The sequence below is a fragment of the Oncorhynchus tshawytscha genome, linkage group LG21 (assembly GCF_018296145.1).
Source record: "Oncorhynchus tshawytscha isolate Ot180627B linkage group LG21, Otsh_v2.0, whole genome shotgun sequence".
Taxonomy (NCBI): Eukaryota; Metazoa; Chordata; class Actinopteri; order Salmoniformes; family Salmonidae; genus Oncorhynchus; species Oncorhynchus tshawytscha.
The window spans coordinates 6,048,245-6,074,724 of NC_056449.1; the positions used below are offsets into that span (position 1 = coordinate 6,048,245).

At 41.9% G+C, this 26,480-nt stretch overlaps 2 protein-coding genes across 4 annotated transcripts in view; both read right to left on the bottom strand.

Annotated features, from left to right (window-relative positions):
* Positions 1–66: 66 nt before the first annotated feature.
* Positions 67–18,349, bottom strand: LOC112220769 (macrophage colony-stimulating factor 1 receptor 1). 2 transcript variants are annotated; one of them, XM_024382652.2, is made up of 22 exons: positions 18,199–18,349; positions 17,853–17,961; positions 11,904–12,191; positions 11,513–11,800; positions 11,195–11,331; positions 10,913–11,078; positions 10,480–10,675; positions 6,797–6,912; positions 6,498–6,609; positions 6,143–6,342; positions 5,780–5,871; positions 5,446–5,572; positions 4,252–4,356; positions 3,976–4,086; positions 3,642–3,804; positions 3,392–3,471; positions 3,183–3,292; positions 2,860–2,982; positions 2,648–2,759; positions 2,432–2,531; positions 1,275–1,389; positions 67–1,051 (listed from the first exon to the last, which is right to left on the bottom strand). In XM_024382652.2, the coding sequence occupies exons 2-22, from the start codon at positions 17,902–17,904 to the stop codon at positions 890–892; spliced, it is 2,955 nt and encodes a 984-aa protein (XP_024238420.1). In that variant the 5' UTR covers positions 17,905–17,961; positions 18,199–18,349; the 3' UTR covers positions 67–889. The 2 variants fall into 2 exon arrangements, with proteins under 2 accessions (XP_024238420.1, XP_024238419.1); XM_024382651.2 differs by having other exon boundaries at positions 67–1,054.
* A 535-nt stretch (positions 18,350–18,884) lies between these two features.
* LOC112220770 (platelet-derived growth factor receptor beta) overlaps positions 18,885–26,480 on the bottom strand; it is a 58,876-nt gene continuing 51,280 nt past the window's right edge. For both annotated transcript variants that reach the window (XM_024382654.2, XM_024382653.2), the window contains exon 23: positions 18,885–20,806. In XM_024382654.2, coding sequence (XP_024238422.1) covers positions 20,653–20,806 — 154 coding nt within the window. In that variant the 3' untranslated portion in view covers positions 18,885–20,652. The remainder of the gene's footprint in view (positions 20,807–26,480) is intronic.

A 26,480-nucleotide genomic window follows, 5' to 3' on the forward strand; every position in this document is an offset into this window, starting at 1 on the left:
CAGCTGCGTGATTCGGTCATATTGTGACTGTCATACAAAACAACTATGGCTAGAGATTTTTTTTTAAACAGTACACATGCTTTCATTGATGTAAATAGCATCTCAATATCCATTTCAATGCATTTCATGCAGCATGTTTATGCTGAAGGACAATACATGGAATGTGGTCCCCAGTTAGATTGCATCTCATGTTATTACGTCCAGCATCAAACTAAGCCATCATACAAATATAAAACCTGCTCAAATATACTGTAGCACAAATTATACAATTGCATTGTTTGCTACTGTCTTGCTGCTGCATAGCATGTTGAAAAAGGTAGTCCTACAATGTGAAAGTGAACCCGCTGACAAATGTCAATTCAAACACCACCAGCATTCGTTCCCATTTCCCTCAAATAATAGATAAACCCTCACCATAGTGGCTACAGAAGAATATAATGTACATTAAAAGTACAAATAGCCTACAAAAAGCTGTGAGCAACACAATCTGTTCTGTCAGGGTAGATGCATCTTTGGTGCATAGATTTAAAAGATAATCTCCAAAACATACAACAAATAAGAGTAATTCATGTAAAATAAGGCATTATATATGTTAATTACACAACTAAGGCACTATCTGTGATTAGATTCATTCTCGCCTTTGTTTTTCCAAAACTTGTCATGGGATATAACAAGCCACATGACTTCCTGTCTGTATACAGTGTAAAACAGGCCTAAAAACTGATTTTCAATGCTTTAACAAAATATCACAATTCAATTTCTTTGGCTCTGTGCTCCCAGAATGATTCTACAGTGAGCAGGAGAAGATAGAAAGTGGACGAATTCCAGATCAGAATGTGGACAGTTTGATGATGTCGGAGCTGTCAGACATAGGAATAGAATTATGCTTTCAGCAGAACTGATAGTTATTGGTCTTCACCAGTGGTTGCTCCTCCTCTTCGTGCTCACACGACTGGTCACAGGAGCCGTCACAACACTTAGGCTCATCATTATCATCACACGGCTCCAACTCCTCGACCGTCATGTCCTGCTGCAGCTGGATGTTCTGGTGCTGCTGGGACAGGAGAGTAGAACACTGAAGAGAACAGGTTTCAAAACAAATACTCATTCATGAGTTACAGTATTGCTATCTTCAAACAATGCTTAAGTCTGGTCAATCCAGTCTGACAATGAAACATGTTTTATGCTGTCCATAGGGTAGATGCTGTTTTCTTCTGATAAGAGATATACAGCTCATCTACCATGGTAAACATCAATCCCCCTGTCTGTGTTACCTGATCTGGACGTTCTGGCTCCTCACCCAGTAATCTCTCAATCAGCTGGCTGATCTTGCTGAAGGTCGGTCGCTCTGTTGGCTCCAGATTCCAGCACATTTTCATGATTGTATACCTAGTGGGACATAAACACATGATTACCTTATTCTTCTTTATTCTTACTCTTATTATTATCCATCCTGATGCCCAGTCACTTTACCCTGCCTTCATGTAAATATCTACCTCAAATACTGTACATCGTACCCTTGCACATTGATCTGGTACTGCTACTCCCTGTATATACAGTAGCTTGATTCTTGTGTATGTTATTCCTCGTGTTATTTTTTACTCTGCATCGTTGGGAAGGGCTCGTAAGAAAGCATGTCACGGTAAACAACTGTTGTATTCAGCGCATGTGACAAATATAATTTGATTTGAAGTATCATATTGGTTCCGATACCGTAAAAAAAATACAATATTTTGTATCATTCCTCGACGTTCTACAAGGCCCTCAAGCATCATGGAGAAGATTGTCTTAATATAGAGCTCTGTGGTCTTTCGAACACCAGAGATGCACCCCTCCTAAACACCACTACAGTCCCTCTAGTCTTCTCCTTGCCTGGTCTGTGAAATGGCACTGTTTCGGGCCCCAGCCTGCTGATCATGTGGCTAACACGCAGAACCACGCCTGACCAAGGACTGACTCATCCCCACACAAAGGGGCCCAGATGAATAAGTCCTGACTCAGTCTCAGTCCCCCTCTGTCGCTCTGTCTCCGGACCCACAATACAGTTATTCCGGGCAGTGTGGCAACCACAGCGAATCGACACACACAGATGTATGGAGCCTTGAAGATATTGAAAAATACACTCTTTATTTCTTGTTTCTATGGGATGTTTGATTGTGGAGGAGAGCTTTGTTACTTTTTCAATGTAGGGCTCAGAACTCCAGCCAAGTAATCTGGAATCAGCCATGCTTAATGCTTCTATGGCACAATAAATGCACTTTTATTTCAAATGCTGAAAAGGGGGTATGACTGGAACATAGGGGGTCTTTGTTCAGTCTTACAGAATATTATAAAAGGATATTGTAGTATACATGAATGTGTATCTCAATGAAACCCAATTGGCCTGGGAACAAGGTTACTTAAACCTAAAAGCCCTGAATCTGTAACTTACATCTCTGGAGGTGCGAAGTCTGGTCGAGACATCTGATAACCACACTTGATCATGTTGTAGAATTTAGTATCCACCAGGACACTGGGGTAGGGGCTCTTTCCTAAAAAAATTAAACAAAGACACATGAATTAAACAACTAAACAAGAACGACTGAATGATTTCACCAGAGATATAAAAATCTATTAGGTTGAGAAATCTAGGTTTCTGCCAGCTCACCTAGAGAGAAGATCTCCCATAGCAGGATCCCATAGGACCAGACGTCACTCTGGACAGTGTAGAGACAGTCAAAGATACTCTCTGGAGCCATCCACTTCACTGGCAGACGCGCCTACAGACACATGGTGCGAGGAAGCGCATATCAAACACACGTGAATGTTTCTTTATTGACATGGAACATGTTATTGAGGTTGTCGTTGTCGTTCGCTCACATTGCCCTTCACCACATAGTTGGAGTCATTCATGATGTCACGTGCCAGGCCGAAGTCACAGATCTTAGCCACACGGAGGTCTGTAAGGAGAACGTTCCTAGCTGCAACGTCCCGGTGAATACACTGAGACAGACAGAGAGAGAATCAGTTACAGTAGCTTACGACGGCATCACAAAGTGCATCTCTAATTTCCAAGAGATTATATATTTTTTAAACTATAGTATGCTGAATTTTCATCAAACATAATCTCAAACTGCGAAGTATACATATACAAGCCTTGTTTCGCAACCTTTGTTGTGAAACTTTGTGTTGATGTGACTCACGTTCTTGGCTGCAAGGAAGTCCAGGCCCTGAGCCACCTGGTAGGAGAATCTCAGCAGGTCCTCCATGTCCAACGGCCACGAGTCCGGCCCACCATCCTCACACACAGAGTCTGATAGAATAGAATTTTTATGTTCATAGAAATGTCCAACTGAACCAATGCAATGAATGGGGCTAGATAAAAGAAAAGGGAGTAAGACGGATCAATTACCCAGAGAGGAGTTGACAGGCTGGGGACCAGGCCTCATCTCCAGGTAGCTGTCAGAACACACACTGGATATCCCACTATCACTGGTAGAAGGAGCGGAGAACGGGATCAGGGGAGGAGAGGAGGGTATGGGTCGAGAGGTGGTAAATCACACAAAGTGGTTATTTCACAAGACTGCTTCTCTGTATGCTGAATAAAGGTGAGTCAGAGTACACCTTCTTTTTCATGGGCTTGGTGCTAACATTATCCATACCTTCTGATGAACTGTTTCCCCTCGCAGAGGTTCTTGTAGTCACTGGTCTCCTCTGGTACCGCTGGTATGTTCATGACAAAGTTCAGGAAGGTCTCCTGCTTGTGTCGCAGGAAGTTCAGAAGGTCGCCATGACTACAGTACTCAGTGATCACCAGTACAGGTCCTGAGATAAGAAACATTTATATTTTATAATAAATTCAGAAAACTTTCAAACTTCCACATAGTACGAAACTTGACTCAAATGCATTTACAAAAATATACAGGTACTGTAATTCTCTGAATGTCTCTGCACTTCTTCAGATAGGAAGCTGTGTTTTATAGTGTTCAGTCTCACCCGCCTGAGTGCAGGCTCCCAGGAGGTTGACAATGTTCTTGTGCTGTCCCAGGTGACTCAGAATCTTCAGTTCTGACATCAAAGCCTCTCTCTCATCTGAGTGGGCCCTGGCTGCAGAAAGAGATAGATAGACAGATAGATAGATAAATAAACAGAGAGAAAGAGAAACCCAATCATATGACACTTCCGTACCACTGTGATCACAGACGGTTTCTCAGACTTTGATCAATTCTACTCCTGAACTAAAAAAAAAAAACTTGTTCAATGGATTCTGACCTTTGAGCATCTTTACAGCCACTCGCATCGCGTTGTCGTCCTCCCCCAGACCATAGGCTGTGGCCTCCACCACCTTCCCAAAGGCCCCGGCTCCTAGGATCTTTCCTGCGGGTCACACATCCAACGCATCACTTTCTAGTCTGACTGTATGTCAATATCCTTTCTTTCCCGTAAATTAATACACTTTACAGTTGTACATGTTGTTGAGATTCCACTCATTCACCATACAGTATGGAATATCTAACCCAGGGATGGGCAACTGGCAAATTCACAAAAAAAATGTCAATAATAATTCAGTCGAGGTCTCAAATTACTGTTGATAGTTAGAATAGAAGAATACACAAGGTGCAATGTCGAAATTTGGTTGTGCATCAGCAGTCAATTAGCCCATGTCAGCAATGTTTTTCTAGCATGGTAAGTTAGTCTAGTGGCCAGCTATCTAAACTTGTAGTAAGCATGGTCGAATTACCGACGGGATGGGGCCCATTAATCATCAGTTATCATATTAAAAACTGCTAACATGTGCTTCCACATTATGGCAAAATGAGCAGAATTGCATGAAATGATTTATACAATTTCAAAAATGTCTCTCTGCTCCATGGCAAAATGTTTAGAATTATACAGCCAACTTGCTTTAAAACGGCAAAGTTTTCACTACGCCACATGGCAAAATGTGCAGAGTTTCAGGAAATGAACTTTAACCCCCTTGTGGGAGTCGTAGTTTTGCTCTACTACCCCGACAAGCTTCTTGGGACTCTTCTGTAGTCCGTACATGCCGATCTGCCAACTTCTGTCTGTAGCGTCCGAACAGTTTGGGCTACACACTAATATGATCCCTCTGTGGAAAGGTAAGTCTCTCACAAACACATACATGTCCATTGTTTTTGCCTTAGGATGCCCACAAGCCTCACAAGACCCCTCTGAAGGTCCCCCATGACCAGTTAAAACAATTCATGGAAGCACTGTATATGGAGATAGGTTGTGCCAAAAATAAGTGGCCAAATACATGTCAGAAAAATCTTTCTTATATCTCTCAGATATAGAACAGACACTTCAGAACAAACTGTTCCATGTAGTGAATCTGTTATTCAATGTGTTTGTATGGCCTAACAGTAGTAAGGCCAAATGACATTTTTCATCAAACTTCCAAGAACCAAATCACTGCAGTAGCCTATCTAAGAAAAGGCCACACACCTAGCTTGAGCTTGTCCCTGGGAAACTCCCACTTCTCATTGTACGGCATCTGAGTTGGGTCGATAAAGGTGTAGTTGTTTCCTTCACTGGCCTGGATGATCTTCCACCGGATCTCATATCTCGGTTTCTTCAGAGGGAAGGAAATGTTCATTAGTCAACCATTTGAATAACTAAGGGTTTCTTTGACTAAAGGTAACAATGATTTCAAACTACATATATTTGTCAATACTCTATTCATGAACATATCAGTTTCTTACCTAGTTTATTTTAGATGAGATTGCATACTGGTCTATTAGTATATTTTCTATTTTGCAGAGGGTGTTTTGTGTCCTACCTGTTTGTACTTGTAGAGCAGGACCATGAGTAGCAGGAGGAGAAGGGCCAGCACAACAGCTGCTCCCAATAGAGTGGAGGTGAACATTATATCTATCCAATCAGAGAGAAGAGTCAGGGTGTCTGGTTTAGACACACTTAGAACATTCTGTGTGTGATGGCTTTGTTATGGGTTTATGTGGAACCAAGGAAGAGTAGCTGCAGCTAAAGTAACGGCTATTGTGAATCTGAATAAACAAAAGAACAGACAGTTCATGTACAGCTCATGTGCTTTGACTATGATGACACAGGAAAAAGGAGTATGAACTAAGGAGAAGACAGTAAGCCTGAGGATAACCATGGGTGACCGTGCTCTGGCTCTTACTGGAAACGTCCATGGCGAAGGTGTCTTTACCGACTCCGACCAGGTTGAAGGCGACACACTCCACGGTCATCCTATGGCTGGACGGTTCCACTGTCAGGACGCTCTGGACCTCGACCGCGCCATACTCCTCCCTCTGGACCTCGACTGTTTGGGCCAAGAGAGGAGCAGAAATCTGGTGACCTGTTGCGTTCTCATTGCACCTGTTCCATAGGAAGACACAGATAGGATAGAGTTCCCCATTTAGTTATGATACCTAATACGTCATTATATGTATTTTTTAAAATACATACTATACTTATTAAGTCTATCTTTTACAATGGCAATATCATACCACTGTGCCCTCTCTAGCACCTACGTGGTTCGGATTCCAGAGCACTGGTACCAGAGGATTATGGGAGCAGGGTAACCAAACGACGTGCACGTGAGGGTGGTGATGTTCTCCCATCTCACCACGGCAACCGGCCTCTCTGCCAATCAAGAGAGAGCAGAGGAAGTCAGTGGCATGGTCAAGTAATACATCTCACACACTCAACATAGAGACAAATATGTTCAATAGATGCTGTGCTGAAAAATGAAAATGTATTCCTCAGAGAGAATGGTTGCTGTATGAACTGACACTGTGTATTAGTATGTCTGTACTCATACTTTACTTACGATACATTTGGATTTGGAATGTAATGGATGCGTTGGCCATGGAACTATTGGCATAGAAGGTGTACTGGCCCTGCTCCTGTGCAATCATCCTCTTGAGCAGCAGGGTAGCGGAATACCTGAGTGAAAAACAAACCTGATCTACAGTCGTGGCCAAAAGTTTTGAGAATGACACAAATAGTAATTTTCACAAAGTCTTCTGCCTCAGTTTGTATGATGGCAATTTGCACATACTCCAGTTATGAAAAGTGATCAGATGAATTGCAATTAATTGAAAAGTCCCTCTTTGCCATGCAAATGAACTGAATTCCCAAAAATATTTCCCCTGTATTTCAGCCCTGCTACAAAAGGACCAGCTGACATCATGTCAGTGATTCTCTCGTTAACACAGGTGTGAATGTTGACGAGGACAAGGCTGGAGATCACTCTGTCATGCTGATTGAGTTCGAATAACAGACTGGAAGCTTCAAAAGGAGGGTGGTGCTTGGAATCATTGTTCATCCTCTGTCAACCACGGTTACCTGGAAGGAAACATGTGCCATCATCATTGCTTTGCACAAAAAGGGTTTCACTGCCAGTAAGATTGCACCAAAGTCAACCATTTATCGGATCATCAAGAACTTCAAGGAGAGCGGTTCAATTGTTGTGAAGAAGGCTTCAGGGTGCCCAAGAAAGTCCAGCAAGCGCCAGGACCATCTCCTAAAGTTGATTCAGCTGCGGGATCGGGGCATCACCAGTACAAATCTTGCTCAGGAATGGCAGCAGGCAGGTGTGAGTGCATCTGCATGCACAGTGAGGCAAAGACTTTTGGAGGATGGCCTGGTGTCAAGAAGGGCAGCAAAGAAGCCACTTCTCTCTTCTCTGTACCTTGTGCAGCTATTCTGCAAAAGGTACAGGGATTGGACTGCAGAGGACTGGGGTAAAGTCATTTTCTCTGATGAATCCCCTTTCCGATTGTTTGGGACATCCGGAAAAAAAGCTTGTCCGGAGAAGACAAGGTGAGCGCTACCATCAGTCCTGTGTCATGCCAACAGTAAAGCATCCTGAGAACATTCATGTGTGGGCTCACTCACAACATTCAGCCAAGGGCTCACTCACAATTTTGCCTAAGAACACAGCCATGAATAAAGAATGGTACCAACACAACCCCTGAGAGCAACTTCTCCCAACCATCCAGGAACAGTTTGGTGACAAAACAATGCCCTTTTCCAGCATGATGGAGCACCTTGCCATAAGGCAAAAGTAATAACTAAGTGGCTCGGGGAACAAAACATCAATATTTTGGGTCCATGGCCAGGAAACTCCCCAGACCTTAATCCCATTGAGAATTTGTGATCAATCCTCAAGAGGCTTGATATTATACTTCAGTTTTCCATAGTAACATCTGACAAAAATATCTAAAGACACTGAAGCAGCAAACTTTGTGAAACTTAATATTTGTGTCATTCTCAAAACTTTTGGCCATGACTGTACACTCTTAGAAAAAAAGGTTCTATTTAGAACCTAAAAGGGTTCTTTGGCTGTCCCCATAAGAGAACCCTATGAAGAAGCCTTTTTGTTTCCAGGTAGAATTAGTTTGGTTCCATGTAGAATCATTTTGGGTTCCACAGAGAGATATACATGGAACACAAATGGGTTCTACCTGGAACCAAAAAGGGTTCTCCTATGAGGAGAGCTGAATAACCCTTTTGGAACCCTTTTTTTCTAAGAGTTTATTGTAGTAACTGGAAATGTTTAACTGGGACAAAAGTGGAATGAATGCAGATGTTGTGTGGTTTGGTGACTAATACATGCTAGTTCTCCTTAGACAGTTACTGCTATGTGTCATAGCGGAGGTAAAACATTAGCTCTTTCCTTCCCTTAACTCTAGTTTCATAGTACAGAACTCTTTGGACCGGTGGTGGTGACGTCTGAGTTTGTGCCAGATAAACAAATAAATGGAAACATCAGCTCATTTCAAATCTTCTGCAGCTTCCCCATTCTGAATTTCAGTACATTCAGAAAGTATTCAGACCCATTGACCTTTTCCACAATATGTTACGTTACAGCCTTATTCAACAATTTATTAAATAACAAATGTCCTCATCAATTTACACACAATACCCCATAATGACAAAGCAGAAAGAGGTAAAAAAATATTTTTGCAAATGTATTAAAAATAAAAAACTGAAAAGCCTTATTTACATAAGTATTCAGACCCTTTGCTATGGGACTCGAAATTGAGCTCATGTGCATCCAGTTTCCATTGATCATTCTTCATATGTTTCTACAACTTGATTGGACTCCACCTGTGGTAAATTCAATTGATTGGACATAATATGGAGAGGCAAACACCTGTCTATATAAGGTGCCACAGTTGACAGTGCACGTCAGAGCAAAAACCAAGCCATGAGGTTGAAGGCATTGTCCGTAGAGCTCCGAGAAAGGATTGTGTCGAGGCACAGATCTGGGGAAGGGTACCAAAACATTTCTGCAGAATTGAAGGTCCCAAAGAACACAGTGGATTATATCATTTTTAAATGGAAGAAATTTGGAACCACCAAGACTCCAAGAGCTAGCCACCCAGCCAAACTGAGCAATCCGGGGAGAGGGCCTTTGTCAGGGAGGTGACCAAGAACCCAATGGTCACTCTGACAGAGCTCCAGAGCTCCTCTGTGGAGATGGGAGAACCTTCCAGAAGGACAACCATCTCTGCAGCACTCAAGACAGAAGCCACTCGTCAGTAAAAGGCACATGACAGCCAGATTGGAGGACTCTCAGACCATGAGAAACAAGATTCTCTGGTCTGATGAAACCAAGATTGAACTCTTTGGCCTGAATGCCATGCGTCACGTTTGGTGGAAACCTGGCACCATCCCTACGGTGAAGCATGGTGGTGGCAGCATCATGCTGTGGGGATGTTTTTCAGTGGCAGGGACTGGGAGACTAGTCTGGATTGAGGGAAAGATGAACGGAGCTAAGTACAGAGAGATTTTCATGAAATTCTGCTCCAGTGCGCTCAGGACCTCAGACTGGGGCGAAGGTTCACCTTGCAACAGGACAATGACTCTAAACACACAGCCAAGACAATGCAGGAGTGGCTTCGGAACAAGTCTCTGAATGTGTTTTAGTGGCACAGCCTGAGCCCGGACTTGAACCCGATCGAACATCTCTGGAGGGACCTGAAAAAAGCTGTGCGGCTACTCATCTAACCTGACAGACTTTCAGAGGATCTGCAGAAAAGAATGGGAGAAACTCCACAAATACAGGTGTGCCAAGCTTGTAGCGTCAAACCCAAGAAGACTCGAGGCTGTAATCGCTGTCAAAGGTGCTTCAACAAAGTACTAAGTAAAGGGTCTGAATATGTACTATGTACACTATTTTTATTTATTTGTATTTTTGCAAACATTTCTAGAAACCTGTTTTTTGCTTTGTCATTATGGGGTATTGGAAAAATATATATTTAATTAATTTAAGAATAAGGCTGTAACGTAACAAAATGTAGAAAAAGTAATGGGTCTGAATACTTTCCGAATGCACTGCATAATTATGATCAAGTGAGCCTTTGAACTGTGAACATTTTAAAATACAGTTTTCTGTTGCTGCCCTTTAGTCCCAAAGCCCCAAACGCCTTCCCAAAACACCTAGAGGATCACTCCTCACTCAGTCAGTGCTCTTCATCTTGTTGTTCTATGAGTACCACCCACCTGTTGTTATAGCGTGTAAAGGTTTGTTCCTGCGTGGAGGAGGCTGTAGGGGTGTCCCAGTGCTGGCCTGTGATCTGAGGGTACGCCTCGATCAGGACACTGAGTTTCAGGTCTTCCCCCTCGTTCACGTCAATGGACAGGCCCTGGTGAGCCGGCTTGGAGGACAGCTGGGGAGAAAGACGGATGTAGGCCTCCTCTGGACAGAGACATGGAGAGACATGGGAGTGGTTATCTTCAAGGTCAGCCAGAAGTGTTTTCATTAGGCACTGAAACAGAGAGGGACTTCATAAACTTGTCCACCCAAAAAAAAGCTTCTGTTGCAAAATGTTTTGATACAGTCTGCGTTGATTCTCACGATACAGTTCTGCGACTGGAATGTGTTCTAATATCCCCATGTGTGCCTGAATTGTATTAGAGTTATCCAATAACTTACCTACAACCATCAGGGAGGTGGTAGATTTGTTGACTCCAGCCTCGTTGGTGCCGATGCAGGTAATGTTGCCTGTGTCTGACTGGTCCACTACAGGGATGGTCAGGATGCTTTCAATGTCCAGACGGTTACTGTCAACTGATTGGACTTTCTGCTCTATTGTAAATCTCTGTAAGAAGAGACAGGAAAATAACATAATGTCATTGTCAAGACATATTGTCATGCATTTTATTTTGGCCAACAGTGGAACAAATAGGTTGTTCCAGATACTCTGAAAGTGCTTGCCTTTTTGGAGGTGTAATTCCACGTGACATTATAGTTGAAGTTGGGGTTGTGTGTGGTGCAGTGGATGCTCAGCTTCTCGCCCACGATATGAACATACTCATCCTTTTCCAGGAATACATAAGGTGGGAAACGCAGCCCTGGACACAGAGGGAACCAGGAACACAGCATGTATAAGAAAAGCACAAACTCCTTTGCCAATTCGAATACTTGTTCCTGAATTTGAATATATAGCAATTTTACAGTACAGTATGGTACATGGGCCTGATCAAGCATGTAACTTTAAGTAAAGTATCCCTCCACAACACTCAACCTACTTACTTTGGATGATGTTGAGGTTGAAAGTCTTGGAAGTCCTCTCCACCCCGTGGAGTTTGGCGCTGCAGACATAGTCAGCATTGTAGCTGGGGTGGAGGTTGCGGATGAGAATGCCTCTGCGGGGGTCTGCTGTGTAGTTCATCCCTGGGGGCACGGAGGTACAGTTGTCCATGCGGAGCCCCAAGTCTGTGGCCTCTGGGTCGGTCAGCAGGCAGGGGAGCAGGTGGTCCTCCCCCTCCTTCCTCACCACACGCAGGGATGCGCTGCTGGTCCAAAACAGGCTGTCTGGGTCTGGTGGAGAAGGGGGGATGTGTTAGAATGAGGGATACTGGCCAACACACCGTCTCTACAGGTATGGTAAACAAACAGTAACTCTTTCCTCTTCTGAGCTTACCTTTCACATACACGTGCACCGTAGAGAACAAGTCCCGAACCTTGACGTTCACACTGGTATATTCACATTTATATGTCCCAGTGTGTTCTGCAGAGGGGCGGTCCACCCTGAAGGTTCTGACTCTCCCATTGCCCTTGGAGATTAAGCTCTTGTGTTTGGACAACCGGGTCAGCCAGTTGACTGGCCCATCCCCCTCACACCTCAGGACCAATGGGGTGCCAGGGTTCAGTACTACTTCAGACCCAACCACGACCTCTGAGTTTAGCTTGATCACAGGACGCCGCCATTCTGAGGAGGTTAACATAGAGATGAGATCATAAATCTAAGCGTTTCAAAACAACTGGGACCTCGGAAGTGGGAAATCTCTGACTTCAGTGCGTTCAAGACTAATGGGAACTCAGAAAAAGCTTAAACTTGGAAAATGTGTTTTTAACAGACATCCAATTCGGAATTCCAAGTCGGAAACTCTGGCATCTTTATAGACGTCTGACCAGAATATAACTGATGTCATGATTTGACCCCAAAAAATTCAGACTACCCAGTTTTCTTGAAAGCACCATATTGGTTAGGATGGAGTTTTTCAAATAGGGGGTGCTTATATTTGTCCTGTTTCACACATGTACAAGTGTCAGGTGTAAAATGGAAATGTGTTATTTGCATAAGTGACCCTGGACAAACAAGTTTTTCACCTAGTCGACTCAGGGATTCAAACTACTGTAGCAACCTTTCAGCCCAATGCTCTTTAACAACTTTGCTACCTGCCACCCTGTGCATGACCAGGAAACTCTGATTCCTAAACATGGTTATATCAACTGGTTTTTATTTCAGCCAACTCTGTCAAGACAAGATTTAAACCTCAAATCACTATTTCTTTTTCTGAATGTCTTCTTGGTCACTCTGTGTTTAGGATTAAGAGTCATCTTGGACACCACAAATTCAGGAAACAAATGACAGAACTGGCCAGTCTGGCTCTAAAGGAGAGATCCTATTCTCTCTCTCACTTCTGCTTTTCTTCTCTATATCGATGTCATGCTACCGAGAACGGGAGTGAATGGAGACACATTTACTAGTCCCTCAGGGACCCACAGACATTTCATAATTTAGTTGTAGCCCTGAACTAGTTCAGCTGATTTACCTAGTCAAGGGTCGCGTTCCCCTGCTCAGATGTTGCATGCATCAACTACTGGTTGCATGTTGCGTCATCGACAGTACGGTCGGGCACCAGATTGCTATAAAATAGTATATGGCTAGCTGATACATAAAATACATATCCAGGCATGTAAGATCTGGCACGTGGCAGAAACACCTGGGCAGAGGAACACGCCGAAGGGCTTGATGATTAGTTGACTAGTTGAGTCAGGTGTGCTAGTTCTGGAATATATCAAATACAGTGGGGCAAAAAAGTATTTAGTCAGCCACCAATTGTGCAAGTTCTCCCACTTAAAAAGATGAGAGAAGCCTGTAATTTCATCATAGGTACACTTCAACTATCTAGAAAATCACATCGTAGGATTTTTTATGAATTTATTTGCAAATTATGGTGGAAAATAAGTATTTGGTCACCTACAAACAAGCAAGATTTCTGGCTCTCACAGACCTGTAACTTCTTCTTTAAGAGGCTCCTCTGTCCTCCACTTGTTACCTGTATTAATGGCACCTGTTTGAACTTGTTATCAGTATAAAAGACACCTGTCCACAACTGCAAACAGTCACACTCCAAACTCCACTATGGCCAAGACCAAAGAGCTGTCAAAGGACACCAGAAACAAAATTGTAGACCTGCACCAGCCTGGGAAGACTGAATCTGCAATAGGTAAGCAGCTTGGTTTGAAGAAATCAACTGTGGGAGCAATTATTAGGAAATGGAAGACATACAAGACCACTGATAATCTCCCTTGATCTGGGGCTCCACGCAAAATCTCACCCCGTGGGGTCAAAATGATCACAAGAACGGTGAGCAAAAATCCCAGAACCACACGGGGGGACCTAGTGAATGACCTGCAGAGAGCTGGGACCAAAGTTACAAAGCCTACCATCAGTAACACACTACGCCGCCATGGACTCAAATCCTACAGTCCCAGACGTGTTCCCCTGCTTAAGCCAGTACATGTCTAGGCCCGTCTGAAGTTTACTAGAGAGCATTTGGATGATCCAGAAGAAGATTGGGAGAATGTCATATGGTCAGATGAAACCAAAATCTAACTTTTTGGTAAAAACTCAACTCGTCGTGTTTGGAGGACAAAGAATGCTGAGTTGCATCCAAAGAACACCATGCCTACTGTGAAGCATGGGGGTGGAAACATCATGCTTTGGGTCTGTTTTTCTGCAAAGGGACCAGGATGACTGATCCGTGTAAAGGAAAGAATTAATGGGGCCATGTATCGTGAGATTTTGAGTGAAAACCTCCTTCCATCAGCAAGGGCATTGAAGATGAAACGTGGCTGGGTCTTTCAGCATGACAATGATCCCAAACACACTGCCTGGGCAACGAAGGAGTGGCTTCGTAAAAAGCATTTCAAGGTCCTGGAGTGGCCTAGCCAATCTCCAGATCTCAACTCCATAGAAAATCTTTGGAGGGAGTTGAAAGTGTTGCCCAGCAACAGCCCCAAAACATCACTGCTCTAGAGGAGATCTGCATGGAGGAATGGTCCAAAATACCAGCAACAGTGTGTGAAAACCTTATGAAGACTTACAGAAAACATTTGACCTCTGTCATTGCCAACAAAGGGTATATAACAAAGTATTGAGATAAACTTTTGTTATTGACCAAATACTTATTTTCCACCATAATTTGCAAGTAAATTCATTAAAAATCCCACAATGTGATTTTCATAGTTGAAGTGTACCTATGATGAAAATTACAGGCCTCTCTCATCTTTTTAAGTGGGAGAACTTGCACAATTGGTGGCTGACTAAATACTTTTTTGCCCCACTGTCCATCTTAAATACAGTTAAATAAGGGTTAAATAAAAATACATGGAACGGTTTGAGAACCACCCTCCTAGTCTATGGTAATGCCCTGGCCCTTTTACACCCACAAACACCAACAAAAAAACAAACAAAGACATCTTTGAATTCCTTATTTTCTTCCCGAAACAGAAGGGTCAGAGTGAGACAGAGGGAGCTGCATGGGGTGGTAAAACCATGTATATGTCCTTTGGGTGTGACAAAGCTAACTGCTGGTGATGCGCTGATACAGGGACAAACAATGCCGTCTTTGAGACACTCAAGAAAATCACAGGGGCCAAGGGAGTCTGAAGAACTTCAACATAAAGCTACTGTAGAATATGGCTTCAAATAGCATGTTTTTATTGTCCTCCTTTAACTCTCTAACACCTTATTTGATAAAAAGTTAAATTGGGCTCTATTGGGCTCTCTTGTGGTGGATTTATTTCAGCATCCACTCTCCTGTATCTGGTAAAGCATGGTTCAGAAAACAACATCTGAAAATTACAATAGGTTTTGTCTCAATTCATTCTTTCATGTAAAGTATGTCTTGTTTTTGATTTATCTCAAAGCAGAACTGAGTTTTGTTGTTCAGCAGATTTTCTTAGTTACCACAGTCCACAGCTCAACCTCAGTGTCAAAGTGAGGGAGTGCTCATGGTTTTGGGCTATTCAGTATCGATTGGGTCTAGACTTCCCGATAACATTACACACCACCTTCCTATGGACTCCAAGTATACTAGCTCCCTATCAAATGGCTGTTGAGCAATGGAACAAGAACAGCAGCTGATGTACAGGACATTACGGTCCTACCAAAAGAGGCTCATAAAAATAAAAATAATGAAACATTAAAAACGCCATAATTTTCAGATAAAATTATACTAAATATATTCACGTCACCAAATCATTGATTAAAACACACTGTTTTGCAATGAAGGTCGACAGTGGCCTCGAGCACTCTGTAGGGTAGCAACATGGTGTAGCCAGAGGTAAGCTAGTTTCCGTCCTTCTCTGGGTACATTGACTTCAATACAAAACCTAGGAGGCTCATGGTTCTCAACCCCTTCCATAGACTTACACAGTAATTATGAAAAGTTCCGGAGGACGTCCTCCAACCTATCAGAGCTCTTACAGCATGAACTGCCATTTTGTCCACATAATCAAAGAATCAGAGAATTAATCTAGTACTGAAAGCATAAGCTACCGCTAGCTTGCACTGCAGTGCATAAATGTGATTGGTAGTTGACTCAAAGAAAGAGAAAGACAATAGTTTAACAGCTTTGAACAAATACATTTCTTCAAAAATGAAGGCGTAGCAAGAGAGAGGGCGAGAGAGTGGCGACACATCATTCAGGGCTGGTGGGGCAGAGCCCCACCTGTTTAGCCCTGTACGCATGTTATTTTGGCATTACAACATGTCACATATCAGTTTGCAAACATTGTTATTAAAAAATCATGGAGTTGATAAAGCTGCATACATGTTTTGCTTTCTTGAATAAGGCAGATCCAAAATGCAGGTGTTTCAGCCTAGCTCAGTGCTTTCTGTGGTGGTGGGGAAAATATGGAGCGTAGGGATTGGTAATGTTCTCTAGCTGTGCCGTGATTGGCTCAGTGTTCTGTCACTCATGGGGACACTATGTCACTGCAAAATCTACGGGGAGATGTCGAAAATTCAAGCCCCTTGAGTGCTGCCATAGATTTACATTAGAAGTGCCCACCTGAGAAGACTCAAGGTCATTGGTCACAGATAAAATTATGTAAAATCATATTATATCTACCATAGCTTTGATTGGACTGATCATGTTAACATAGCAAGCTAGACATGCAGTCATCATCATGAATCAAGTCAAAAGTCTACTGGCAAATCCTTTTCAATCCTTGTCATATGAAGAGAAATTATAGATAAAACGTAGTGGTGCTCATCGGCCATTGGACATAAACATTACACTTGGTGGAAAAAGTACCCAATTGTCATATTTGAGTCAAAGTAAAGATATCTTAATAGAAAATGACTCAACTTAAAGTGAAAGTCACCCAGTAAAATACTGTTTGAGTAAAAGTCTGAAAGTATTTGGTTTTACAAATACTTAAATATCAGGTATTGGGGCAGCAGGTAGCCTAGTGGTGTGAGCATTTGGGCCAGTAACTGAAAGGTTGCTCAGATCGAATCTCTGAGCTGACAAGGTAAGAATCTGTTGTTTTGCCCCTGAACAAGGCAGTTAACCCACTGTTCCCTGGTATGCTGTCATTGTAAATAAGAATTTGTTCTTAACTGACTTGCCTAGTTAAATAAATTAAAATTAACTGTGGTTCCAAGTACTTAAGTAGTTTTTTAGGGTATCTGTACTTTCCCTTACTATTGATATTTCTGACAACTTTTACTTTTACTCCACTACATTCCTCAATAATATAATGTACTTTTTACTTCATACATTTTCCATGACACCCAAAAGTACTAGTTACATTTCGAATGCTTAGCAGGACAGAACAATTGCCATATTCACACACTTTTTAAGAGAACATCCCTTGTCATCTCTGCCTCAGATCTGGCAGACTCACTAAAAACAAATGCTTCGTTTGTAAATTATGTCTTAGTGTTGTAGTGTGCTTCCAGCTATCCGTAAAATAATAAAACAAGAAAATTGTGCTGTCTGGTTTGAAATTATTTATACTTTTACTTTTGATACTTAAGTATATTTGTGCAATTACATTTACTTTTGATAATTAAGTATATTTAAAATGAAAAACTTTTGCACTTTTACTCAAGTAGTATTTTACTGGGTGACTCACTTTTACTCGAGTCATTTTCTATTTAGGCATCCTTTATTTTACTGAAGTATGACAGTTCGGTACTTTTTCCACTGCTGCGTATACATTGCATTTTAGTCTGGTAATATATATGTAAAAGTATGGAGGACACAAGAGATGTGAGTACAATGTCAACAACACAACACATGAATCCCAATATGATGCAGTATAGTTGAAAACAGGTGTTGAGTCATACCTTGAGCTGCAGTGGGCAGGATCCCCAGCAGAAAGGCCAGGTACAGCTCCATCCTGGATCTGCTCCAGATCTGTGTGTGTCTGTATGACTAGGAGTGTTGTTATTGTGTCTGTGGTCAAGGAGAAAAATGAGGAATCATTACGCTGGATCTCTGCTGTCACTCACTGTCATACACTTCTTCTTTTCTAAAGAGGATATTTGGAAATCAAACGTTCAGGATTTGTCACCTTGAAATCAAGGCAACATAGGCCAGACCTTACTGAAAGCCTTTTCAAATGTCATTCACATGCTATTAATAAAAGTTACTGTGTAACATGGCTATTGGAAACAATGAACTCTACTGAACCTGTAGATTTCTTCAGCTCAGTGGTATGCCTCTGATCCCACAGAGCTCTGTGGATTCACCACCCTGGAGCAACTAAAGTCCCTCCAACCCTGTCTCTCTTCTGTCTCTATCTCCCTTAGCCTGACCAGAAGCCAGTAAAAGAGAGAGAGGCATAAACAGACAGATAGAGGTGTCACGCTCCCCACTAATGACCATGTGTCTCTGTTTAGCTAGAAAACAGGACGGCCCTCCCAGTCCTAATGCCATGGTGCTGAGACTAATCTGCTGTGATGATGGGTCACACTGCTGCTCTGCTGCCTAGCCCCAGCCCAAGCCTGCTAAGCCTCATCCCCATTCCCATTTCACAGAGAGAGAACCCATGATCGACACGGTAGATGATCGGCTGAGTTTTGAGTTTGCTTGTGCTGAGGGCTGAAAAGAGAGGCTTTGATTGAACTAAGTCTAGCTGGGCTTGGGAAAGTCCAATGGATTTTTTGGGGATATCTCTCTTATGGTCAATTAATCAGGGGCCATTTATTATCTCTTCGACATTGAATGGATAAAGCCAAGGCATTAAAATACAAGACAGTGTAGAAACAGATGTTGGTGTTGAAAATTAGAGAGCTAAAAAACTATGTATTATTTTCTGTTATGGGAAAATAGTAGAATGCTGCAAGTCATTGAACTAATATAAAATGCAGAACACATTTCTTGTGTTATATATTCATTATAAACTTTTATTTTCACATAATCACTTTTAATTAACATACAAAATACTGCATATAAAAATACATTTGTAAACATACAGAAAAGCTTTGGTACCATAGCGTGTGTGTGGTGAATATTCTACATTATGTAGTGTGTGGGTTCTGCATTCCTGCGTGTTCTGCATTCCGTGTTCCTACATCATGTGACAAATGTATACAAATAAGCATATTTATATTTCACTGGTAGTGTTTCTAACCATAGGTCAACCTCTGTGAGTGGACTCTAAGCAAGTTACAAGAAAATAAGTGACTTCTCTCAGGTATCATTTCATTGTTTCAATAATATAGATTAAAATCTCGATACCCACATTTCTAAAAAAAAGATCTCCTACCAAAGAGAAGCTTATTTTAACATTAGGCCTACTATTTGTATTTTTCATAGAACTTCATACAATACAAAAGCACTTCAAAGATATTAGATCAGTCATGGGCACAGTACACAACAACGTACTAATCTTGTACCAGGTGTGCAAAGGCAGTGATATGCTCAGATCACTTCTCATTCAGTCAGTACCTCCGTGTAAAAACATAACATTTGTTCATACCTCTCAGACATCATTCAATCTCTTATGTACTGAACCTAAATCTCTTTCTTGGAAATGTTCATGTTTCCCTAAACATTGTAAAGTGCAAAATGTATACAGAATTGTTGAAACAAAATGCTATATAAAACATTTTAAAAAAATCTTTATAAAACTCAAGACAACATAAAATGACATTTGACACATAACCTTTACTGAATGTACACTATTCTGCTTAATTAAGGCCAAATGCATGAATATTTTCTCTAAGTTAATTATATTCCCGCAAAATAACTTGAAATAGAAAGTACACATTTGTGAAAACAAAGAAAATATACCTCAGTGCAACTAGAATGTCATATCCCATTGATGTTGAGAAGTATAGATGCCATAAGATGATGTGTTTCTGATTGTTTTTACTAACTAAAGTTGCCTACCCGTCTAAAAATGTGAACTTTTTCACACAAGCAAAATGTAACAGTACATGCTCCACTTTTAGTGGTAAAAAAAACTGAAAGGGTTTTAGAAGCCTAATGTTTTCGTCTTTATAATATAAAAATACAAAACATGTAACAGGAAAAATGACAATACAAATCCCCATAGAAACACTGTAATAGTGACCATACTACAAGTGTATTATAAAATCATGAATTTCCTGATGTACATTTTTATTCTTATGTGATACTGGTATTTTTTCATCTTCATTATTATGTGAAGCCTTTAAAAATGGTCCCTCTCTTCAATATGCAGTATTTTGCATTGATTAGATTGATTAAAATCATCATCAATCAACAATCATCATTAATTAAATATATGTCACTCTCTCATTGTAATTATTGATTTTCAATTGATTTTCAGCACAGAATTATTTTGAAAGTACCAGTTGTGAAATATTTGCTTAAGCAGTGGGAATTGTTTATGTTGTTAGGGTTAGCTCCTCACTGAAATCGCAACATGTTGTCTTAATCCACTAAAGCAGGGATGGCCAACTGGCAGAAGGAAATTAACTAGTGCAGGCTCTGACTGCATTTGTGGGTAGGGATGTGTGTACGCAGACCCGCGAGCCACTGCGGACCCTCATGATAAGTAAAAAACAATATGTGGCCCCAACCCCCATCATAGTTTCCCATCGCCGCACTAAAGCTATTCAGGAATGTTGCTATACATTCACCAAGTTTCTTAAATCTCTACAGGAAGCTGTCTTCCACTTCCGGTGTTCCAGAAGATTCCAGTGGAATCAGAGCCTGGTTGGCATGGAGATCCTCCTCTTCTGGAATGGTGTCTGCCTCGGCTGTCTCCTGGGAGATGGAATCAGCCTCGTCATCCTCCAGAGCCAGAGAGCTACAGGGAATAACAAAACACACGTTCCTTTACAAACAAACGTGGGATTTTACGATTTTATGTCCCATTTCAGGTGAAAACTATACAGCGTTGTGCCACAAATCAAAACAATGTAAAAACCTAAACTATCATATTTCTGCCAGCTTGGCTTGTCTAAGGTTTCAGTTTAAATGTCTTACAAAATCCTCAAAATGTAACACTGAGTGTACCAAGCATTATGAGCACCTGCTCTTTCCATGACAGACTGACCAGGTGAATCCAGGTGAAAGCTATGATCTCTTATTAATGTCGCCTGTTAAATCTACTTCAATCAGTGTAGATGAAGGGCAGGAGACAGGTTAATTAAAGAAGGATTTTGAAGCCTTGAGACAATTGAGACATGGATTGTGTATGCGAGCCATTAGGATAGGGTGACCAGGCGTCCCCGTTCATTGGGGACAGTCCCCGTTTTTGGTGGCCTGTCCCCGGCTGGAGCTGTCCCCAGAAATGTCCCCGTTTTTAACTGTGCTTTAAAAACAGACTGCAAAGTGAAATAACATTTTACGTGGAAAGAAAGACCGGGCAGCAGAGACTACCGGTTAATGTCTCAATCGCTTTGTGCTTGTTTTGTCTAGCAGAGGGGGCTGCTTGCTATATCAGCTTAATTCACAGTTCTTCTTCTACTAACTACTTGCTTCTTCTACTAACTACTTGCTAGTTTTAGAGAAAAAAGCTGTGGAAAACTCAGCCAGAAGCTAGAAAGTGTCAAGTGAATCCACAACATCACCACAAACGTCTTTTCAAGCAAGGTAAGTTACAATTGTTTGAGATACTATCTAATGATGTTATAATGTCACAATTTATTATATAGATAGATGATCTGCTTTATAAGGTTTTAAATAGGTTATGCTAGCTAACATTAGCTATGTCGACTAAGTTATCTAGCTAGGTTAGCCAGCTACTGTCATGGTAGCTAGGTTAAAAAAACATTCACATGTAAACATGCAGTGGATGGGCTATTTTTAAAATATGATTATATTAAATTAATGTACAATTATGAGAATATTTACTTGTAGATTACAAGTTTAATGCTTTGGCATTAGTAGGGTGAAAATATATTTGGACATTTTTATGGATAACTGTCACGGATATCATCCTCTTCGTCTGAAGAGGAGTAGCAAGGATCATACCAATACGCAGTGTGGTAAGTGTACATGTTTTAATAGTATAAACTGAACACGACAGAATACAAAATAACAAAGTGAATATAAACGAAACAGTCCCGTGTGGCACAAACACTGACACAAGAAACAATCACCCACAAAATACCCAAAGCATATGGCTGCCTAAATATGGTTCCCAATCAGAGACAACGATAAACAGCTGCCTCTAATTGAGAACCTTTCTAGGCAACCATAGACATACAAAAACCCCTAGACTGGTGACCAACCCCATAAACATACAAAACCCCTAGACAGGACAAAAACATATAATCACCCATGTCACACCCTGACCTAACCAAAAATATAAAGAAAACAAAGATAACTAAGGTCAGGGCGTGACAATAACATTAGCATAATTTTTTCTGTTAGAGTGGAGAGGAGGAAGACTGGAGAGGAAGAAGAGTGAAAGAGATAGAGGAGGAAAGGTAAAGATATGATTACAGAGCTTGCTAATTTATTATTACAAACAATGTTTTTGAGATAAAATACAAAAATGAGGCAAGCAATGGGAATCTGTCAACCAAAGTATTTTATCTAATAGTGTACTATTTATAATTAAAGATTGGAGAGGAAGGAGAAGGAAAAATTAAGGGAGTAAAAAGAATGAAGTGAGGAGAGTAGAAGAGTGAGGTGGAAAGGTAAAGAGAAGGAAAGGAAGAAAAAGCAGGAAGATGAGTGAAGAAAAGAGGAGGAGAAAGATTGGAGGAGAAGAAAAAATTAAGAGAGTAAGAAGAGTGACACATGGAGAGTGAAGAAGAACAGACAGAGGAGGTACAATGGCTCTTTCCAAGAAACGGAAATGCCATTTTGATGACAACATGATGAGAGAATTTCCATTTATACACTCCGGTCAAGACAATAGATTGGTTAACTGCACCCTTTGTAATTCCTCTTTTTCAATTGGCAGCGGGGGAAGAACAGCAGCGGTAGAACATCAACAGAAGAAAAAGCATAAAGCCTCTCTGATTGCCCGTGTTGGTATGCCCTCTGTCACCACATTCTTCAAGAAGGTAGAGCCTTCCCAAGAAGAATATGATTTAGCTGTGCAGGAGGGTGTGTTTGCATACCACACACTATGTGACACAATCATAGTTACAGATCTATGGACTGCAAAGCACAACTGACATGGAAGCTTGATAAGCTGAAGTTTACATGTGCTAGGACAAAATGTGAAGCCATAGTGAGTAACGTGTTAGTACCATGGGCAACTACTTTGGTATCACAGGACCTAGACCAGGTTGAATGTGTGTCCCTGTCCATTGATGCGTCCAATGATGGACATGTAAAGCTGCTGCCAATAGTAGTCAGATATTGTAAGATATATGATGGCAACACATCTGTGGAAACAAAACAGCTCGATTTTGTTGAATTGAAAGTAGAAACAGCAGAGGAAATTGCAGCTGAGGTCCTGGTGGTCTTCCAAAAATGTAACCTGGAAAACAAAGTCGTGGAATTCTCTGCCGACAACACAAATACCAATTTTGGTGGACTGAATAGGCTGGGGAGGGTCAATGTCCATACCAAAGTTAAAAATGCTCTGCAGTGGGACGGCCAAAACAGACCAAACATGGCCAAAACAGCTTTGGATATGATTCCCCTTGATGTTGAGTACCTTGCTCACAAAGATATTTGGATATTTTCATATTTTCACCATCAGAGTACAAAGACTGAAGAGCTTTCGTAAGTTTGTTGGCCAGGAGTACCATAACATTTTAGGACACAGCAATGTTTACTGGCTGTCCGTGCTCCCTGCTCTAGAAAGAGTGCTGAAAATGTATGTGCCATTGAAATCCTTTTTTCTTCTGAAGACAAATGCCTTGTTGTCCTGTAAACAATGTATGAAGATCCACTGATTGAACTTTGGCTGGCCTTAGTCCATGGAAACCTGACCGTATTCAGTGACAAGATCAAGATGCTTGAAGGCCAGGACTGCTGTTTTGTGGAGTCATCTGCAATTCTGAGAAACGTTGAGGCAAAATTGACTACAAGGTGTGAAGACAACTTCATTCCAGTTTTGGTCGGAGGACTTCTGAGAGAGCTAGAGGAAAATGGAGCAATGTCTAAAGAGAGCTTTCTCAAAACATCCCAATTATTCTTCACTACGGCTGTGAACTACTTGCAAGCATGGGGAAAGCACACATATAATCTAAAATATTTAAATTGTCTCCTTTAAAAAGGCAACCTCAGCGTGAAGAGATCCAGAAGGCAGCAGGCACACTGCAGGAAAAATACCCCAATGTGACCATCAATGAGGTTGCATTGTTTGACGAGGTTACTGGCCTGCAAGAGTTCCTAAAGGGGGGATCACTTGAAGAATGGAAAACATCTGAGACAGTAGTCAGATATGGAGCACAGTGGTTACCCACTTCCAAGAGAACAACATCCCACACACTAACCTGGCTAGATTAGCATCTGTTGTTATGTGCTTACCTGGAAGTAATGCACCAGTCGAGAGAGTGTTCTCCCAAATGAATGATATATGGACAGCAGCAAGAAATAGGTTCACTGTTCCTACCATCAAGGCCATGCTTATTGTGAAGACAAACTTCATTCTCCCCTGCCAGGAGTTCATGGAGAAGCTGGCCAAAGACAGAGCAATCCTGAAGAAGATACATTCTTCTGAGAAATATACAGATTAGATTGGTATAAGTATATTATGTAGTTACCAACCTCATCGCCGTCTTATTTCTTTATTATGTTGTTAAGTATTTCACATATACTATTGTCTGTTTTTTCAGTTTTGCTCATGTTCTCTTCTGCTCTTATTCTACCCAGACTACCAGGACCACTGAATGGCTGTTCAGATTGGACAGTCCTGTCTCGTCTGTAGTGTTTCTGTAATATAGTTGTTTTCTCTATCACAATGTGCCTGTTAGACTAAATACATGTAACCGGAATTGTCCCCCTTTATTATTTCATAGATAATAACATTGGATATTTTAATGATATATTTACCGCCGAATGGGCAAGACAGTGTCTTTGAATGGCGTATGGTAGTATGTGCCAGGTGCAACGGGTTGTGTCAAGAACTGCAACGCTGCTGGATTTTTCACCCTCAACAGTTTTCTGTGTGTATCAAGAATGGTCCACCACCCAAAGGACATCCAGCCAAATTGACACAACTGTTGGAAGCAATGGAGTCAACATGGGCCAGCATCCGTGTGGAATGCTTTTGACACCTTGTAGAGTTCATGCCCCGACGAATTGAGGCTGTTCTAAGGAAAAATAGGGGGGTGCAAGGTGCATCTCAATATTAGGCAAGCAACACTGAGGCATGCATGAGAGCATCAGCTGTTCCGGACGACTGTGTGATCACGCTCTCCGTAGCCGACGTGAGTAAGAACTTTAAACAGGTCAACATTCACAAGGCTACGGGGCCAGATGGATTACCAGAACGTGTGCTCCGGGTATGTGCTGACCAACTGGCAGGTGTCATCACTGACATTTTCAACATGTTCCTGATTGAATCTGTAATACCAACATGCTTCAAGCAGACCACCATAGTCCCAGTGCCCAAGAACACAAAGGCAACCTGCCTAAATGACTACAGACCCATGGCACTCACGTCCGTAGCTTTAAAAGGCTGGTAATGGCTCACATCAACACCATTATCCCAGAAACCCTAGACCCACCAAAATTTGCATACCACCCAAACAGATCCACAGATGATGCAATCTCCATTGCACTCCACACTGCCCTTTCCCACCTGGACAAAAGGACCACCTATGTAAGAATGCTATTCATTGACAACAGCTCAGCGTTCAACACCATAGTACCCTCAAAGCTCATCAATAAGCTAAGGATCCTGGGACTAAACACCTCCCTCTGCAACTGGATCCTGGACATCCTGATGGGCTGCCCCCAGGTGGTGAAGGTAGGTAGCAACACATCTGCCACGCTGATTATCAACATTAGAGCTCCCCAGGGGTGTGTGCTCAGTCCCCTCCTGTATTCACTGTTCACCCACAACTGCATGGCCAGGCACGACTCCAACACCATCATTAAGTTTGCTGACGACAACAGTGGTAGGCCTGATCACTGACAATGATGAGACAGCCTACAGGGAGGTCAGAGACCTGGCCGGGTGGTGCCAAAACAACAACCTATCCCTCAATGTAACCAAGACCAAGGAGATGATTGTGTAGTTACAGGAAAGGGAGCACCGAGCACGCCCCCATTCTCATCGACGGGGCTGTAGTGGAGCAGGTTGAGAGCTTCAAATTCCTTGGTGTCCACATCAACAACAAACTAGAATGGTCCAAACACACCGAGACAGTCGTGAAGACGGCACGACAAAGCCTATTCCCCCTCAGGAGACTAAAAAGATTTGGCATGGATCCTGAGATCCTCAAAAGGTTCTACAGCTGCAACATCGAGAGCATCCTGACCGGTTGCATCACTGCCTGGTACGACAATTGCTCTGCCTCCGACCGCAAGGCACTTCAGAGGGTAGTGCGTACGGCCTAGTACAT

What these genes read in the sequence shown, in the direction of transcription:
- LOC112220769 (XM_024382651.2), bottom strand. Translation starts at nt 17,904, where the DNA reads ATGGAGCTGTACCTGGCCTTTCTGCTGGGGATCCTGCCCACTGCAGCT. An exon ending in CACCTCCCTGATGGTTGTAG is followed by an intron (nt 10,676 to 10,912) that starts GTAAGTTATTGG and finishes GTCTCTGTCCAG; the next exon opens with AGGAGGCCTACATCCGTCTT. An exon ending in CAGGGACAAGCTCAAGCTAG is followed by an intron (nt 4,357 to 5,445) that starts GTGTGTGGCCTT and finishes TGTGACCCGCAG; the next exon opens with GAAAGATCCTAGGAGCCGGG.